At 39.4% G+C, this 15,867-nt stretch overlaps 1 protein-coding gene across 2 annotated transcripts in view; it reads right to left on the bottom strand.

Annotated features, from left to right (window-relative positions):
* GPR180 (G protein-coupled receptor 180) overlaps positions 1–13,160 on the bottom strand; it is a 28,459-nt gene extending 15,299 nt beyond the window's left edge. The window contains exons 1-3 of one of the 2 annotated variants that reach the window (XM_032277481.1): positions 12,571–13,160; positions 9,221–9,379; positions 2,270–2,470 (exon numbers count right to left, since the gene is read on the bottom strand). In XM_032277481.1, coding sequence (XP_032133372.1) covers positions 2,270–2,470; positions 9,221–9,379; positions 12,571–12,715 — 505 coding nt within the window. In that variant the 5' untranslated portion in view covers positions 12,716–13,160. The remainder of the gene's footprint in view (positions 1–2,269; positions 2,471–9,220; positions 9,380–12,570) is intronic. The other variant, XM_032277480.1, reaches the window with a different exon arrangement.
* Between the last annotated feature and the right edge of the window lie 2,707 nt (positions 13,161–15,867).

Here is a 15,867-nt window from a genome sequence, read left to right as displayed (position 1 = left end):
AGTCTAAATCAATCGGAAATTCTCATACCCTCGCCAGTAGGAGGTAAATCTAACCCTTTTGACAGATTTGTCTACTTTTATCTTCTTTCTTCCATGTCAACTTACATTTCTCTTATGATGCTATGACCCAGATCTGAAAAAGGAAATGTGATAGGAAACTTCTGGGAAAGATTTGCTTCCTCCCCAAGAGATACTGAATTTTGCCATCATCTAAACATGATGCTCAGAACTGCCAAGGCTAACTTTGAACTTGAGGAAGCTAGCTTACGGACAACATTAATAGTCTGAGGATAGCAGGGTAGAGAGATGCTAAATAAACCACCCTGCAGAAGCCTCAAAACTTCTTGTGGTGTAAGACAATTCATTTCATTACTGTCTACACCACTTGCATTAGGGTTCTCTGTTACTTTAAGCCAAAAACATTCAAACATGTTACCAGGAACATATTACTGAAGCTAAATGGAAGCTCCAACCCACTGTCTTTTGGGGCATGGAGGGTAAAAGGGATAGCACTAAAGAATAAACACAGTTCCCTTTGAATTGGGTAGTGAAAGTTAAAGAAAAAGAAAAAAATAATGAACATAGCTTCTGGAATCTTAAAAACAGTGAGATGGCAGATGTGGCAGAGCCTGTAATATTCCAGTGAAAAGCAGTCTACATGTCTTTAGGTAATAACGCTCTCAGGATTCTAGGTACTTCTTGGTCTCTAACTTGAGTACAACCATAGTTAACAAGGATTCTAATCTTAAAAAGGGAGTTTTATTTTACCTTAAAGTATTATAATTCTATTTAGTACTTTGTCAAGTGGCATCACACTTGCCTTACTTTGTTTAATCTAGACCAACTCTGTAAAATAGAGGATAAACCAAAGTCTGGTAGATATAAAATACACAATTGGTTTGAAAGAAAACAAATTACAAAATTTAACCAGAATAACATGTAACATTAATTGCAGCTATTTGCACCAGGTTATTCTAATTCAAACCTCTGAGACGTGGTAATAGTCAATTCTCTGTAAAAAGCATAGCAAATCAATTTTTCCTACTTGGAGCAGATAATTAGACAAACTAGCAGAAGTTTCTAAAATGAATTGAAGATTTCCCCTGTAAACAAATACCATACCTGAGGCTACAGAGTAGAAAGAATCCCTCAAGGCTCTATTTTAGAACACACTACTATAACAATGTGAAATATGGACTTTTAGATCAGTGTTCTGTACGTACGAATCAGTTTTAAAGCTTTCATTAGCTGGCTTCCACTCCAAACCAAATTTATCTTGAGTCTCTGGGTGTGAATATCTGAATTTTTGTTTTAAACCTCATAACCTTAAACTAGATGTGACAAATTTACGCTCTGAACTAAACAATCGGTTTAAGCTAAAGTGGCCTCACTCCCGCCTCACCTCCACCCACCCCATTCTATGGCCAGTGGGATACAATGGAATTAAATTTTTCTCTTGAGTAGATTGACTCTTTCAAACAGTCAATGAACTCAGGAAGAGGTAAACCCTTAACCCTTTTTTTTGACAGATGGCCTACAAATCCTTATTCCAACATGTTCATTTACAAATCAGTTATACTTCATAGCATGCTTATCATGATCATAAGAAGTCATTCACTTCTGCTGGGGCTAGGAATCTTACTTCAGTAGGAAAGGACAGTCATCCAACATTTTGATGAAATATTTTACATGAGTAAATGATTCTGGGAAGTATTATAGACTCCGATCATTCCTGAATTGTTGTAAGCTTCAACGAAGGCAATCCCTAAATTTGTTCAAACAACCTAGTAAAGAGTTAACCATACAACGTAGTTCAGTTTCTAATCTCATTTAATCATTGAGTTATCAATTTAAATTGTTCAATTTATTACCATTTTTCTGTTTACAAAAATAATGCAAGGTTATCATAAAAACAAAAATATTTAGAATGTATAGAAGAAACTAAAAACTACACAACTTGTTTCCTGCTAGGAGCCAAAACAAACAAGCAAACAAACAAACAAAACTATACAACTCTATCCACCCAGAGTATCAAAACAATCTGTTAATATTTTTGTACTTCTGTTTTATTCTATGCAGGTTTTAATACACTCAAATAATACTCTGCTTTTAAAAACTAATATTATGGCTATCAAAATGCTGTAAGATTCATTTAACCACTTCTCTACTTTTGCACATATAGGTTGCTTTATTTTAAAAATACAACATGAATATGTTTGTGCATAAATCATCTCCTAAATTTATGATATAGTCAAATACATATTCTTACCGGATTCTCCAGCACTAAAATGATCAAATGGATTCCCTTCAGCATCTGGGTTTAGTAACACCATTTCAAATGGGATATCTTCCACCTGAGAGTTCTCCTTGTCATCTTGGCACGTATACTTGTCTGCATAAAACACATGCCATGTTTGCGGAGATGGAATCTGGGACACTGTCAGATTATGTTCAGTCTGGTTCATGGTCACTTTAAAGAGAAAGAAAACAACACCTATCATAACAAAACTCTCAAATGTGTTGTTTGAGTCATATAATCAATTTGAGGTTAGGACAATCTTTGGTTTAGTTTTTACTACCTCAGAAATCCAAGACCTTGTGTAGTATTTGGAATCAGTCTTAAAAATCAGATATTTATGGAATAAATCAGAATTTATCTGCAAAGGAGATAAAAATGATGTTTTTTGCTAAGGAATCACTATAAAAGTAAGACTATAAAGCACAAGTGAGTAGAATGGCCTCACTGAAACTTTGAAATTTTGTTTTGTTTTGTTTTCACATTTTTATTGGGAGCCATGGGAGGGGCCGCCTGTCACTGGAAGTGCTCACAGTTTCTTCAGCCACTCCAAGCTGGAGCCCTGGGGGTCCTGGGGGTGGCCGGGCATGCTGGGCATGTTCCCATCATCGTGACAGGCACTGTTAGTTGTAGGTCGAGGCCTCACTGATCATGATGGAGTACTTGGTGTAGGGGCTAAGTGGCAGCAGAATTACAGCAAGGCTCCCAATGGCGAAGCACATGACCAGCACTGGCTCCTTGGCCCAGGCATTCTTGAGGAAGGTGCCGAACCCTGGGGCCATCCTGGTCTCGGCAGGCAAAACTTTGAATTTTAATTTTCAATATTTTCAAAGTTTCCAAGTGGGTTAATGACATTCAAAAAAATTATTGTGGTAAACTATACACAAAACTATACAACTCTACCACCCAGAGTATCAAAACAATCTGTTGATATTTTTGTACTTCTTTCTAAATGTACCATTTTAACCATTTTTAAGTATTGTCTATGGCATTAAGAACATTCACAAAGCTATGCAACAATCACAGTGACATTTTTGAAAATTACTTGAGTTAAATTTTAAATGGGGCATTCAACTTAGGAAATCATTATATCTAAAAACTATGGCTAATATTTTCAAAAGATTTTCTAAAATCTTTTGAAGTAGTATGATATAGTCAGGGGTGGGGGTGTGTGACATCATTCAGATGTATGTTTGAATCCTGGCTTCAATACTTAACTGTTATGTGACCTTGGGTAAGTTACATAAACAATGGCCCTTACTTTCTTCATCTGTAAATGAAGATACTACCTACAGCAAAGACTTGATATAAGGACTAAGTTATATGTCACCTAGCATGGTATCTGTCACAGCGTAGTTGCTAAATGTCAATTCTGCTTTTCCTTTCTTTAAAACAATATAGTTATGCTAATAAATGATTCTCAATCCAGGGTAATCTCCTTCCCTCCAGGGCATTTGAAAATGTGAGGGGACAATTTTTTGTCACATTAGCTGGTTATACTTGGAGGGGGGCTGTGTTCAACCTCATGGAAAGAATTATTCCCCCTAAAATGCCAAAGGCACTCCCTTCTGAGAAACACAAAATGACATCTAAGATTCCTTCTGGATCTAAAACTATTAGGTTGGTGCAAAAGTAATTGTGGTTTCTGAATATAACCTGACCTAAGAGGCACTGACCAACACTAACACAAAGCTGCCTAGAGGAGGAGTGTCTCAAGTTTTGAGTATAACAAAGAGTAGTACAGTTAGAAGGGCAAGTCTTGGCCTTGTGACTCAGCAAATAAATGACCAAATAAATAACCTCTCTAAATGTGTTTCTTCAACAGTAAAATAAAGATATTTGCCCTGTCTAGCTCAGAATTTGTGTGAGGGTCAAATGAAAAGTATATGGAATGTTAGGTAAAAAGCATGATTCTAAACAAAGTATTTTTAAAACAGTATTATGACGGCTCTAATCCGCAACTCCAGGTTGCCCCCATAACATGTCAATATTTAAGGACAAATTAGTCTTAATCTTTTTCTCAATTGTAGAAAAAAATTTTAAAATAAATAAAAGACATTTCTTGAGGTAACCAGAAATTTATGTATGGAATAGACTTCAGAGGACATTATAAAATTATTCATTTTCTTAGGGTATGACAGTTAAACAGATGAATGTCCTTACTCTTAGAAGATGTATGCTTAGGCATGGAGGGGCAAACTGTTCGTGATACCTGCTACTTATTTTCATATGGTTCAATTAAAACAAAAATCACATACATATAAACATAAAGCAAATTTAACAAAATATTAATAATTATTCAGTCTAACCAGAGGATATCAGATGCTGATTGTACTATAATTTCAACTCCTCTGTATGTTGGGAAGTTTTCCTAGTAGAAAGTTGGGAAAATGTTATTTATAGATTGTCTTTATGAATGAGATACACATGTAGGTAGGATTGAATTGTGAGGACTTGGACAGTACAAATGGGAATTTCCTTCATTGGTAGTTAAACTGGACAGGAGGATCTGATTAATACAACCATAGCATTGCTTTTTTGTCTACTGTAAGTTAGCTGACATTTAAACTACTTTTTTTTTTAACCACACAGCTTCTGGAAAAATGTAGCAAAGACTCTAGTTTCTGTTAAATATTTGAAGTCTTTTAATAAGAATTTAATATATGCTCAATAAATGATTCAGAAAAAAGACTGTTTAAATGTGCAATTTGCAATTATATAATCCAGACATCATTATATAAAGGCTCTGCTGTGTCACTGTTTTTATCATTTGTACTTTTTCTCTTAGATAAAATAATATAAAAAACCACACTTCTACCAATATACTTTTGATGTTTCATTTTAAATTATGTGGATTTACTTCAAACAGAAATAAAAGTGTGCTTCATAAAGTGATACCAGCCTTTAGTTTTTGTCTTGCTCTCTTTTCAGCAAGCCTGGGAAACAAGCCTCTTGACAAAACTGTGTGTTCATTGTTTCCGAGACAAAAGACTACAGCACAGCATGCATATTCTATGCTGGTGTAATTAGTACCTCAAATATTAACAAAACTTGAACTGCAGAGAATGGTGTTGAATAGCTAATTGTCCAATCATATTATAAAAGGAAATGAATACTGCTAACCAAAACACACACTAAAATACTAACACCTTTAAATGATTTTAAAAATATACCAAACTACAAAAGGAATCATATGCATAACATGTAAAAAGAACACTGAAATGTTTTATATACAATATTATATTTAGCTCCTGTAATCTGATAGAAAATTCCTCTGAATCTCCATTTTAGATTTTAGATAGAAATACATAAACTCATCATTTTCAGTGCTTTTAAATGCCTTGTTGGCTTGCTTTAAAAATCTACAAAATAGTTTTTAGTATTTTTTAAGTCAGATTTTTATGACAGAACAAAGAGATGACTGAAAAATAATTTCTCAAACATTAATTTGGGAGAGTCAAGCAACATTCACCAGTGAGATTTTTAAAATCTGCTGGTCTTTTCATAGGACACAGCAGCAGCAGGGTTTTACGTAGGAGCTGGACATAGTCACCGAGCTACCAAATAGGTGAAAGGCTATTAAGTCTTATTAACAACTAGGAAAAGCACTTGCTATAAGGAATTATTCTTAAATATGTGTTACTATTACATTGTCATGAATTTAAAGATATGCCTTTTGTTTAAATGTATCTAAGCTTCCAGAAAACATATTATAAATGTGACAACTAATATATAAAAGTCAGAGACTTAAGATTTGGATTTTGTTATTGGAAAAAAAAAACTGGTGAAATATATAGAATATATATAGAAATCAGTACTAAATTTATTTTAGGCCCCAAAATTTGACAAAAAAACCTTCACTACTCCCAAATTCCTGTTTCCTGATATCTTTCATTCCACAATTTTAAAAAATACCTCCGCACTCAACAGAACATAGAAAAGAAAGAGAAAATAGAAAAAGAAACAATAGCAGAAGGTTTTGTTAAGTTGTAGTCCTACACATAAGTAACTCCATCCTTAAGAGTTAGAATAAGAATGGCAGTATTATGGAACTATCATGAACCTTAGGGAAACCTAGTCTAACTTGCTTGTTGTACAGATAAGTAAAATGAGGTTCAAAGATAACACATTATTGTTATAAATCATTAGCATGATTCTCAGTTTTATGGTCTTCCCATTGCACCTTACTGTCTCCCTGTATACAGAAGTTCTGGGAATACAGGAATATGACTGACACAAAAATGATGTTTTTAAGTATATATAATACTACATAAGAGAACAAATCAATATTCCTATAGCTCAAAGCTTTAAACTGCTTAGTTTTTATTGGAAACAGAAACAGTCTTTGAGACGCCAAACACAAAAAGCAAACAACCTACCAAACAAAAAGCCCTTAAGCATCAAGGTCTATGACTATTCATTCCACAAATACTTAGTAAAAACTTAACTATTCACCAAGGTATCATAAATTCTCATTCTCATAGTGCCATATAATTTGCATTCATAGTACTTATCAAAATTGCAATTTTACATTTATTCACATTGATCCCCTTCATTCTGGTCACCTCCACCAGTCTTAAGGACTGAGAGTGTCAGCATTTTGGTCACGGTTATATCAACAGTGCCTACCATAGTTCATGAAACAATGGAAGTGCTCAGTGAATGAACACACCCAAAGAGCCCTACTGCTCTCATTGACTGATTTTATAACAAATAAATAAAATGTGAAGTGATAACTACAGTAAGGACTGTGCAGGAAAGCAAGAGGCTATAAAAACTTAGGTGTTAACTTAATCAAGTGAGGAGCCAGAGGGGAGGCTGAAGACAAAAGCCTATGCCAAGGCTCAGGATGGCACTGAAATAAAATGCAGTGGTGAGTGGGGCAATGCCCTGAGATGAAATGGAGGGGTAAGCAGCAGCCAGTCTACGACAGCTTTGCTTGATCAGGTTAAGGAAGCCTATCTTTGTCCTAAGAGCAGTGGGAAACCATTTATTTTAAGGGTGTGGTGAGAAAGTGAATGTAACATAACCAGATCTGCTCTTTAGAAAGATCTAGTTACAGAAGGGGGACCAGCATGGCTATAGGATTGCCATGCAGGAGACTGTTGATAGTAAAGGCAAGAGATTATGGCAACTTGGAAAAACACAGTGGGGGTAGAGAGGAAGACAAGTAGATGAATTCAAGAGATATTCAGAAGTAAATCCTCAAGACACTGATGGATGGGGGAGGTAGAAAGGTCAAAGAGGGGAGTATTAGAAGACCCCTTGTTTCTCAACTGTTTACTAGATGGATGGTGGTGCCAGCTCTTAAAACAGGGAACACCGGAAGAGGACCAGGTCTGGATGGGGAAGGTGGTGAGTTCAGGTTAGACACTAGAGGAATTGGGAACGGAAGGACATGACCTTATACATATATGCAGAACACTTAGATTAGCAAATTTTATGTGGAACACTTAGATGAGCAAATTGGCAGAGAAAGGAAGAGATAACTGAGAATGAGAATCTGCATACATTTCCCAGGTAAGTTTTGAATTCAGGGTGGAAGTAATTTTATGCAATTGTCTCTTTGATATCTGAATCCAATCATTCATCTTTCAGGATACTATCTTCTCACAATGTCATCTCACAAATCTGTATTAAAGATCCCCACAATGGGTGGCAAGGAGTGGGGACCTCTGCTCTTATCACTGTTCCAGCTAGTTGCCTTACAAGGGAATCAGACAGCTGCTAAGATAAAGAATGGATGTTTAGAAATGAATGTTTCACTAGACTAGGCTAAAAGATGAGACTACCATGTTCCATATATGGATGAGTCCCTGAATAATGAGGGGAAAGAGGGGAAGAGGAATAATTCCCATTTTTCCTCACGGATGCTTCAAATTCCTAATGTCTCCTACAACTAATTAACTTGCAAGATGCAAAATGGAAAAAATGGCACATGTCCTTCGTTTCCGTATTTTAAAAAATTTTCACTTCCTCTGGATGGCTAACACCCTAATGCATGGAACAGTGTTGATGAGAATGAATGGGATCGCGGATTTAAGCCCCTAGATTAAGATTTAAAAAGTACAGCCTCTCTAGAGGCAAACTGAGAAATGTACAAATGATGTGGTACTGGTATATCTCAAAGGGACTTTTTTTTTTTTTTTTTTTGAGACAAAATCTCACTCTGTCGTTTAGGCTGGGGGGCGGGGGGGGGATGTCAGCTCCTCTCAACCCCTGCCTCCCAGGTTCAAGAGATTCTCATGCCTCAGCCTCTTGAATAGCTGGTATTATAGGTGGTCGCCACTATCCCATTTTTTTTTTTTTTTTTTTTTTTTTTTGTATTTTTATTAGACACAGGGTTTCACCATGTTGGCCAGGCTGGTCTCAAACTCCCAACCTCAGGTGATCTGCCCACCTTGGCCTCCCAAAGTGCTGGGATTATGTGGGTGACTACACCTGGGCATCAAAGTGACATATTCTCAAAGTGACATATTCTATCACCATATGACTAAGTCTCATGTTCGAATGACATGTTGTGAAACAGCATCACTCAAGCTAAATTATCCAATTAACTAAGATAATACATGTTTAGCATTTAGCTCAGTGCTGGTAGATAATTAGCATTCAACAAATGTTACCATTCATTTCATGCTGCCACTGAGTCTATCTTCCATATTGGCACAAATTATGCAAACTGTAAAGAGTCTGAATGAAGGATTCCTCTGTAAATTACCTGGAACTTTTTTTTTCAGAAAATGATGAATGATACAGAGGGAAAAGGCATCCTTGAAACTCAGCTTAAAATGTAGTAGACAAAGTGTCATCACAGTGGGATGTATGCTATCATGAAACATCTTGGTATGTACATAATGTATAATATTTCAACATTAGGAGGAAAAAAACTATATCTAATGATCAAAGGAAAAAGGACATACTCACTTGTCAACTGAGCTTTGGATAATTTTTCACTACAGCTATAACCATGACTGCTTTCCTGTAGCTTTAGCCATTCCTGAGCTTGGAACAGGTAGAGTTTAGCTTCTTTTCCAACAGCTACTGCTATGTTGTTGATTCTGACACACAGAAGAGCATGGTCACCTTGACATTAAAACAAAAATTATCAACTAGCTCGGTCTTAACATGAAACTTGAGACACGAGGACAGCTCAACACCTCTACTTACCAAAATGGAAATTTAAGAAGCACAATTCTTCTTAAATCTTGCTTAACTAGGTAAATCCCATCAGAATAAACACCACATTCATATGCAAGAGATTATTCAAATTAATGTGTGGTATTTCCTTGTAATTCAGCTAAGTGATAATATTTCACTCAATAAACAGCAATATCTGGGGTATTCAAACAATTCACTGTATTAAAAGTTTTGCTACACTTAACAACCACTTCACACGTTTTACATTTTATTCATAACCTATAGAAATGCCCCACCAAAGTTTCTGTTTTTTAATATAACATAGGTGTTGATATTTAATTATACTCTTAATATAAAAAATAAACATAGCTAATAGCAGGAAAGTTTAAATGTATGTGTTCTAGGGTAGACATATTATACCTAAAATAAAATTTGGTATCTCTGAGTTTTACAAAAGAACTTTCAGGGTCAGGGCTCAGTGGCCACGCCCATAATCCCAGAGCTTTAGGAGGCCATGGTGGGAAGATCCCTTGAGCCCAAGAGTTTGAGACCAGCCTGGGAAACAAAGCGAGATCCTGTTGCTACTGGAAAAAAAAAATTAGCTGGGCTTAGTGTTGGTGGCTGAACCTGTAGTCTCAGCTACTTGGGAGGCTGAGATGGGAGGATGGCTTAAGCCTGGAAGTCTGAGGCTGCACTAAGCTTCAATCACACCACTGCACTCCAGCCTGGGTGACAGAGCCAAAAAAAATTTTTTTTGACAGAGTGTTACTCTGTCACTCACGCCAGTATGCAGCAGCGCAATCTGGGCTCACTGCAACCTCCACCTACCAGGTTCAAGAGGTTCTCCTGCAACAGCCTCCCAAGTAAGAGTAACTAGCATTACAGGCATGAGCCATCACACCTAGCTAATTTTTGCATTTTTAGGAAAGACAAGGTTTCACCAGGATGGCCTTTTAATTTTATTTTATTTGAGACGGATCTCGCTCCGTTGCCCAGGCTGAAGTGCAGTGGCACGATCTTGGCTCACTGCAACCTCTGCCTCCCTCGTTCAAGCAATCCTCCTGCCTCACCCTCCTGAGTAACTGGGATTATCGGCAGTAGGCACCACGCCCAGCTAATTTTTTGTTTTTAGTAGAGATGAGGTTTCACTGTGTTAGCCAGATGGTCTCAATCTCCTGACCTCGCGGTCCACCCACCTTGACCTCCCAAAGTGCTGGGATTACAGGCCTGAGCCACCCACCGAACCCAACTTCTTCCATTTTTTTTTTTTTTTTTAAAAAGAGAACTTTCAGAACACATGTTGTAAGATGAATACAGAATGAACCTGGTTGCACACACCAATTACATTTAAGGCCCAGAACAAAAATGGCAGTAAGCTATTGTCTCTAGAGAAAGGGACTGGGTGAGAGAGGTAAGACAGGAGGCCATTTTTCATTTTAAGATCTTCTGTTCTCCTGGACAATTTGTTTTCTATGTTTTTGTTACTGTAATTACATTGATTAAATATTTTAAATACATTTAAATATACAGTATATATATCAAAGAATGTGTAAGTCTCTTACATAAAGTGATTACATATTACGAAGTCTTAAAAGTGACTCTGAGGCCCAATTAACACTGTAAATTGCATTCTGAGTTACAGTTCATTATTTCAGTATTTACTGAATTGGAATTCATGAAAATTGGTAATAACTAAATATACATATATTATTTTATACATATGAAAAAGAATGAATGTACTTGAAACACCTTATCCCCAATCTGTCTTGAGAAATCTCAATTTAGTAAATGTTCCTCCTCCATGTTTATCAGATGATCATCATGAACTATGAGGTCATCCAAGTCTCTGTGCTGTTCCTAAGTAATGACCCATGTCTTCTATACATCCCAGATTTTCCAACATTGTCCATATTGTGCCATTTAATATAGTGGCTGTCAATACCCAAAGTAAGATTACAGTCCATTGATTGGGAAACTCAAAATGTGACCAAAAATAATAAAACTGCTTCTAGTGTTTCTTCTTCATTCACCCAAAACATATTCTATATTGGATTTTGAAAAACTGGGTTGCTGAAACTCCTTTTCTCAGCTATCTTAAAAACTTAACAACAAAAAAATCAGGACCCCCTCCCTTTATTACATCAATTCTGTAATTTCCCAATACTTTAAATTCCTTTTCTCACCAAAGTAGCTCCTAGTTTCTATTGGCTTCTCCTAGGAATATTTTCTAGGCCAATATTCTGATGTTCATCGCTGCATCTTTTAATGCTAAAGACTGTACAAACCAAAGATCCTAATGTCATCAAGGCAAATAATTATTGAAATACAGTACTAGTCAAATTTAGAGTAGTAGTGAGGGTGCAAATGAGACCAAAAATTAGAATGAATTGCAAATTCATTTATTGAAGGAATAATTGCTGATTTTTTAGGGAGACCAAAAGGTAAGAATCAAATGCAGCTCTGATTTCAGAAGAGCCACACAGAATATAAATTAGGGAGCTTCCAGGACGCTACTTAAATGCATTTTCATCAACTTAATTCTAGGCCTCACCGCCTATAGTAAATCTACTGCACTACTGGCCATGTAACCAAACTGTTCAATATGACAACTACATTATCAGGTGTTTTACTTGGTTTCCAAAACCACTCTGCTGCACGTAGGTCTCAGCAAATTGGTCTTCAAAAAATAAAAATAAAAAAAGGAAATTTAAGTTCCTAGGCTTTAATTCTCCCGCATCTATAGTACGTCAGTGTACACAGTGTGGCCGAGACAGGAGGGAGCAAACGTGCTTCTTTGGGGGAAGGATCTGGAAAGATGAGGCCGACCACTCATTTGCACATTCATTTGCAAGGAGAGGGCTGGAGAAATGGAAACCGGCTTCTACGTGCTGACCACGATCACTAGTGGCGAGAGGTCGCTGAGCTGCCTCGGGCTGGGAAGCTGCATCAGCGGGATTGGCAAGGAACGCATCCCACCATTCCCAGCAGCCGCGGCGACGCTGGAGGTCCAGGTGAGGCTGGGGAAGTCGCAGACCTCGCCCAACGTGGCGGGGAGGAGCCGGGGAGGGGCGGCCGGCGGACCCCGCCGGCGGGAAGGGCCAGGGTGCCTTCATCCCTCTCCCCGCCCCCAGACCTACCGTGGAACTCGAAGTGGCCGATGCGCTGGCCCTGGGCGTCTTGGGCCACGGTGCTGCTGAAGCTGCCCCGCAGGGTCTTACCCTGGCTGCCCTGTGGCCACCAGCAGCACGTGAGGGCCACTGCCAGCAGCCGCAGCCCCCCCATGCCCGCCTCCCGCTCCGCACAGAGGCGGCGGCTCCCAAACGCCGGCTGCTGCCCGCCCCACGTCGGCAGCTGGAGGAGGCGGGGTCGGCGCTGGAGGGCTGCACCCCTAGAGCCTGAGAGCCAATCAGGCGGGCTCCTCTGACATGAGCCGCGGACATTCACCAATGAGAGGCCGAAACGGGCGGGACGAGCAGCTCCGAGCGTCCCATCACTCCGCGGGTTTTGACTAGTTCCCGCCTTTTTCTTTAATAAGGAATCAGGAGGATGTAGCTTCAGGTTACGGAAAACTCATCCCCCTCCTCATCGCCGAGCACGTCGTGCTACTGCGCATGCGGCGGCCCGCTGGCGCGAGTCCGCGGGGCCTTCGAGGGGCATGTGGGATTCGGAAGAAACTTCAGAAACGCCAGGACAGGACCGTTTCTGGTCGAGAGAGGAAAACACCTGCAAAGAAAAAACCGTGTTCGTAAGCAGCTTTTCTCCCTCGGTGCCTGTATAACCTACAGGACGTGTCCGATTTAATGTCTCAAAGACACTTAGCTCTGCATGTCCACAGTTTAACGCATGACTTCTCTTGGCATCTCCAACCGATTGTTCCCTCCTAGGTTCTCTGGCTTTTCAAATTACATTATCCATGCCCGCCCAGACCGCTGGCAATTGTAGCGCCCTCCCCCTCCATTCAATCAATTCAATTACGAGTCTGGATTAGCCCCTCTTCTGGTGAGGATGGGAAGCAGCAGCCGCAGTCCTACTCAGGCCAACACTTTCTTGGCCTATGGCAAAGACCGCCCTCCAGTCTTCATTCTCTCTAATTAGCTACAGTCCATCTCTACAGTAGGAAACAATTTGCAGCACTTGCCTTGAAGGATTCTCAACCGCCTTTAGCACACAACCCAAACTCTAGAATATGGCTCTCCAGCCTCTCAAATGTCAATTTCTTCTCATCTCCATCCTTAGCGCCATCTGTTCAGGAACACTCCCAAGCTCCCCCTTCTAGGCCTATATCACTTCCTGATCCCTCTGACGGGAATGCTTCTGCTTGTTTCCCCACTGGACCTCCTCACCTTCCTTTTCCTCCTTTACTCCTCCTTCCCAAGGCATTTTAAGAAGCCTCCTTCCCAAGGCAGTTTAAGAATCTTTCTCAAACCCCCAGATGTCAAACTCTCCAATTCTGGAACCAGAATCTCTTACTTCCCTACCAGAGCACTCATGCACTGTAAGTATCCACTCATGCGTCTGAAATCTCTGCCTATACTGTCAGCTCCCGCTGACTATACCTGTCTTAATGAAAGTGAGGAAGGAGTATAGGGCCTGGGGGCAGGGAACAAAAGGCCTTTTCACGCCTAAGTAACAAAAGGACCAGAGGCTACCCCTTTGCAAATCCCCACCTTTTTCTGGAGGCAGATAAGAAATTGGTTGTTCCCAACCAATCAGACTGATTGCCAGCTGAGTCTTTGTTTGCATAGAAGTGCAACTTTGTAACTGTGTAACATTGCTTTTTGCAACCAATCAGATGTTTGCAAAGGAGTGTGACCTTTGTAATTCCACTTCAGCCTCTGATTAGTTGCTTTGGGTAACCAATCAGACCGACTGGGTCCACCACCTCATTTACATGAGGTGCGTGCCAAGTGGCCAATGAGAAACCTCTCAGGGGTGTTTGGACCCAAGAAGATTCTGTATCTGGGCCCTTCAGCACTGCTCTGGACCCATACTGAGGGGTGTACTTTCCTTTTCTTCTTCTTCTTTTTTTTTTTTTTTTTTTTGAGACAGAGTCTTGCTCTGTCACCCAGGCTGGAGTGCTCTGGCACAATCTTAGCTCACTGCAGCCTCCACCTCCCAAGTTGAAGTGATTCTCCTGCCTCAGCCTCCTGAGTAGCTGGGGTTACAGGTGTGCACCACCACACCTAGCTAATTTTTGTATTTTTTTTAGTAGAGATGGGGTTTCACAGTGTTGATCAGGCTCATCTTGAACTCCTGACCTCAGGAAATCCACCCACCTAGGCCTCCCAAAGTGCTGGGATTACAGGTGTGAGCCACAGCCCCTGGCCATGGACTTTCATTTTCAATAAATCCCTGCTTCATTTTTTGCTTGCGTTTTTGTGTGTTTTGTCTAATTCTTTGTTCAAAACGCCAAGAACCTGAGCAATTTGCAGTCAAGACCCTCCACCAGTCACAAAAGTAGGAGCTCAAAATTATTTCAGGAATACATGTATGCAAATTATTTTCATTCAACAACAGGCTTCTATAACATATAAGCAAGTTCTCACAACAGACCTCATTATTTAGAAAAAAAAAATCTTGAGGGACCACTCCTACCATATACCCAGTATCTTCAGTATTTCTGACTGACCAGGAATATGCTGGAAGTATTAATTGGATAAAAAACTGCAATGGTTCTTTATTATAAAAGTAATTCATGTGACTCAGAAAAAAACTTACAGTCAAAAGTATATAAAGTGGGCTGGGCTTGGTGGCTTACGCTTGTGATCTCAGCACTTTGAGAAGCCAAGGCAGACAGATCACCTAAGGTCAGGAGTTCAAGACCAGCCCGGCCAACATGGCAAACAAAACCCCATCTCTACTAAAAATCTAAAAACTAGGCAAATGTAGTAGCACACGCTTGTAATCCCAGCTACTTGGAGGTTGAGGTGGAAGAATAGCTTGAATCTGGGAGGCAGAGGTTGCAGTGATCCAAGATTGTGCCACTGCGCTCCAGTCTAGGCCACAAAGAGAGACTCCATCTTAAAAAACAAACCAAAAAAAAGTGTATAAAGTAAAAAAGTCCCCATATCCTCCTTTCCCTGCCTATATCCCATCCCCAAAGGTAACTTCTTTTAAGAGTTTAGGGTGAATCCTTTCAAATAACCCTTTACAAATATATGTGGCATTTGTAAACCAAGGACAGGAATAAAATTGCTTCTGAAAAAAATCATAACACAGACCTTGAATACTGGTAGGCCTCTCCTGTCTTTTCTTTCTTCTCGATCAACTGGTTTTCTCACTGTGAGGACAGGCTTTTGGGCTCCTCCATTACTTTGAAAGAACATGACCACCAAAAAGTTCCAGCTTTGTAGGACCTCAGAATTCATGTAGAGAAACCAGACTATACTAATACCTTAGTCAAATTCTAAATCCCACGAAGAGGCTTCAGTTGG

This window comes from Sapajus apella, unplaced genomic scaffold, assembly GCF_009761245.1.
Source record: "Sapajus apella isolate SASKATOON/1434 unplaced genomic scaffold, GSC_monkey_1.0 scaffold9, whole genome shotgun sequence".
In the NCBI taxonomy this organism is placed as follows: domain Eukaryota; kingdom Metazoa; phylum Chordata; class Mammalia; order Primates; family Cebidae; genus Sapajus; species Sapajus apella.
This window is presented reverse-complemented; position numbering and strand designations above follow the sequence as displayed.